General features: G+C 40.7%; 1 protein-coding gene across 1 annotated transcript in view; it reads left to right on the forward strand.

Annotated features, from left to right (window-relative positions):
- LOC106884498 (uncharacterized) overlaps positions 1-4042 on the forward strand; it is a 20212-nt gene that overhangs the window by 12962 nt on the left and 3208 nt on the right. Inside the window, exons 5-6 of the mRNA XM_014935914.2 lie at positions 837-906; positions 2436-2472. Of these exons, the coding sequence (XP_014791400.1) occupies positions 837-906; positions 2436-2472 (107 nt within the window). The remainder of the gene's footprint in view (positions 1-836; positions 907-2435; positions 2473-4042) is intronic.

Raw genomic sequence — 4042 nt, forward strand, 5'->3', positions numbered from 1 at the left:
GTGGTTAGGGGCATTCGGCTCACGATCGTAAGGTTGTGAGTTCGATTCCTGGCGACGCGTTGTGTCCTTGAGCAAGACACTTTATTTCACATTGCTCCAGTCCACTCAACTGGCAAAAATGAGTAGTACCTGTATTTCAAAGGGCCAGCTTTGGCACGCTAAGTGTCACGCTGAGTCTCCCTGAGAACTACGTTAGGGGTACACGTGTCTGTAGGTTGCTCAGTCACTTGCACGTTAATTTCACGAGCAAGCTGTTCCGTTGATCGTATCAGCTGGGACCCTCGTCGCCGTAACCGACGGAGTGCTCCTCTCCTAAAGGCAGTGCTCCAGCATGGCTGCAGTCAAATGACTGAAACAAACAAATAAAAGAATAAAAAGTGAGAATATTTTCGCCTCTATCAGTCATTTCAGATCACCTAGTTTTTGCTTTCATTTGATGGTATTCATGGTAGACATCCTGTACTCTTGTACTCTTTACACTATTATATTAGTGTTTTTATTGTACTCCTGCACCTTTCATTAGTATTGTTACTGTACTCTTGTATGTTTCACCTTTGTCCTTGTTTCTACTGTTGCTCGAGGCTTCTTGAGTGTGAATAATGCTGGGTAGCTTCTTCAATATGTAGTGATAGGTAGATCCTTGGGTGGCTGCTTGAGTAGTAGTCATTAGGTTATTCTTTGTATATGCAGTGCTGATAGGATCCTCTATAATTTGTACATCAATACTTTCATATGTGAACCATGATTTAATTTAATATAATACCTAACACCACGAGTTGTTTCCTCTTGACGATACTCATTCTGCTTTTGTTTTGTTTTGTTTTTTTTCCCCATAGTTTCCAGGAGTTCTGTCATATAACATGTCCAAGAGTGCCTTAGACCAGATGACACAATGTGCAGCTTTAGGTAATGTACAGCATTTAATGTTCTCAGAAATTCTACTCGTTCCTATATCCACCCTGCACCCACCCTCCTCACTACCCTAACCAGAAACGTATGTCGCTTTAGCAATAACACATAATAACATAATGTAACGTTGCTTCTAAGTTCTTCTGACGAGATATAGTTCAGTTGAGCCCATCACATGATTGGATTGTCAGCAAACAAACCAGCTCCCCACCCAAGAGAAACTGCTAGGTTTCTCTTGGGTGGGGTTTCCATAAACCCAGCAAGACTTAGCCAGAGCTAATAATGATAAACTTTAACTACTAAATATTGTTAAACACACCTCTGCAAATGCAATGTGCATAAGCAATTCACTTTAAATACGATGCACAATCAGCCGTGAGACTGTTTTTAGTAGACCCCCAAATGGGGCTCATGGCAAGCAATGGGTTAGAAAAGACAAAAATGTCTGAGACAACAAGAAATCATAGAAACTCAGTAGTGATGCAAGTGACATTATTTTATAATCATACACTGCAGCATATATTGAGTATTTTCCCCAGAATTTTCCATATGTGGAATCTGCAAATGGTTGCTAGTGTTGTTTTTAGTTGACCGTCATCTCAAGCAATGGGGCCATTGACCATGAGATTCAGAATCACATCCACCTTGCCTCCTCTGCTTTTGGACATCTTAAGGATAGGGTCTTCCTTAATCATGATCTCAATCTCTCCATGAAAATCGAGGTTTATTGTGCTGTTGTAGTTTCCACGCTTCTGTATGCCTCAGAATTCTGGACACTCTATCGTCGTCATATCAAACTCCTCGAATCCTTTCATATCCGCTGTCTCCAGCGCATTCTTCATCTGATCTGGAAGGACAAGATCCCACATACTGAGATCCTGAGACGAGCGAAATTGACCAGCATCGAATGCATGATCCCCGAACGTCAACTGTGCTGGGTGGGGCAAGTTATCAGGATGCAGAAAAGCCGTATACCCAAGATTGTCCTTTTGGAGGAGTTAACAGAGGGTAATTGACTGCACGGAGGTCCAAAGAAGCTATATAAAGATCATCTCAAGAAATCCCTGAAGCTCTGCAACATTACTTTTGGTGGACTTGAAACACTGACCACAGACCGCACTACCTGGAGCATTTTGAGGATGAGCGAACTAGACTTCACGAAGAAAATCAGAGCCAGCTCAAGAAATGTCAGCAAAATCCTGGACAAGCTCATCTTCGTCGGAGCCCTCTTCACTGCTCTCAGTGTAATCGGACATGTGCCTCCAGAATTCCCACATACAAAACATTGGCCAATCTGCTGCATCTCTTGTCCAAAATGCCATGCAGTGGAATCAAGCCGAAACCCCTGTCATTGCAACATGAACTTTATTATCCACCTGGCTGTACAAAATCCTGTGTTTTGCTAACAGTGCTCCTATTAGTGTTTAAGTGTCATGTGATGTAACGTCATATGTCATGTGATTGTTTAATGATCGTCATTATATTTCAATATGTATTAGTGAGTGTTGTCTTATATTACATTTCAGAATTGGCACCGAAACAAGTCAGAGTTAACAGTGTCAAGTAAGTAAAACATCTCAAATATAAATTCAAAGACAAATCAAATCCACTCCAGTTATTCCTTGTGTGTGTGTGTGAGGCCAGAATTGGTAGCTACTTAGTATATATAAATTAATTCACTTGTGCTTGTCTTTCACCAAAGTATATTGTAAACAAAGTAAAGTTCCCTTCCCAAGTCATATAGACTCATAATGGCCGGTTTCCTGGTTTCCATGGCTTATTATATATTCCCCACTTGGACAGGATGTCAGTCTGTCGCAAGATTACTCATTTTTGCCTGCTGAGTAGACTGGAGCAACGTGAAATGAAGTGTCTTGCTCAAGAACACAACGTGTCACCTGGTCCAGGAATCAAAACCACTAAGCCCTAGCCACTAACCCTAACCACTAAGCCACTAGCTCCACCCAATATTGTTATTCTCACTAAAAAACATTTTGAAGTAAGTCGAACTGACCCTAACCCTGCATATTCAAATGCTTTCTGTCTTGCATATTGTTAAGGATGTAAATCTGGCTTGGGGTTAAAAATGTTTACTTTGTCTCTAAATGGTTCTATTGCATGGCACTGCAAGAAGACATTTGTCTTCCATAGTCACAGTTCAACCAAAGAATTGCGAATTCAATTCGGTAGATGGAAGTTACTTCAGCACATTTTCTTGCGTGTCTGAAGCAGAATCCCTACTGCTTGAAAGAGGTCTCTTCTCTGACTGACTTTCATCTTTCCTCCCCTTAATTTTGGAAACCTGAATAAAGGGTCGTGAATGAACCGTTCCCCTTAATTCATAGAATTAGAAAAGATTTGTGAAAGAGAGAGGTTGGTAGGTAGTAAGTTTCCTCAGAGTTATCTCCCCTGCCACTCAGCAGCAGAAAATATCAAAACACCCGACTATCATTTTCTCTTGCATCCATGGCGGATGACCAGATGAGATAGAGCCTGCACATAACCAAATGATCTGCTAGAAATAGCATCCAAATATGTCTCAACTCATAACTTACAGTCTTAAGCCAGTTAGGATACCTTAGATAACATAATCAAGGCAGTGAGCTGAGAGAACCATTTGTATGCTGGGTGAAATACTTAGCAGTAGTTCATCCATTTATATATTCTGAGTTCAAATTCCACCGAGGTCGACTTTGCTTTTATCTTTTCTGGGTCAATAAAATAAGTACCAGTTGGGGACTGGGGTCGATCTAATCGACTTGGCCCCTTTCCTGAAATTTTTGGCCTTGTGCCAAAATTTGAAATTATTATCTTTATTAATAAGGTGGTGAGCTGGCAGAATCGTTAGCACTCCAGGCAAAATGCTTAGTGGTGTTTCGTCTGCCACTACATTCTGAGTTCAAATTCCAGCGAGGTCGACTTTGCCTTTCATCTTTTTGAGGTCGATAAATTAAGTACCAGTTGAGTACAAATTTCAGGCCTTGTAGAAAGGATTATTATTATTATTATTTAGTACATTTATTTTCGCTCAATAAACACACACAATGCCAGGTTTGGGAATCAAAACAGCGAGTCTGCTTTCCTAACCACTGGGCCATTGTGCCTCCATGAAACCATTATTATTATTATTATT

This window comes from Octopus bimaculoides, chromosome 15, assembly GCF_001194135.2.
Source record: "Octopus bimaculoides isolate UCB-OBI-ISO-001 chromosome 15, ASM119413v2, whole genome shotgun sequence".
NCBI classification, from domain to species: domain Eukaryota; kingdom Metazoa; phylum Mollusca; class Cephalopoda; order Octopoda; family Octopodidae; genus Octopus; species Octopus bimaculoides.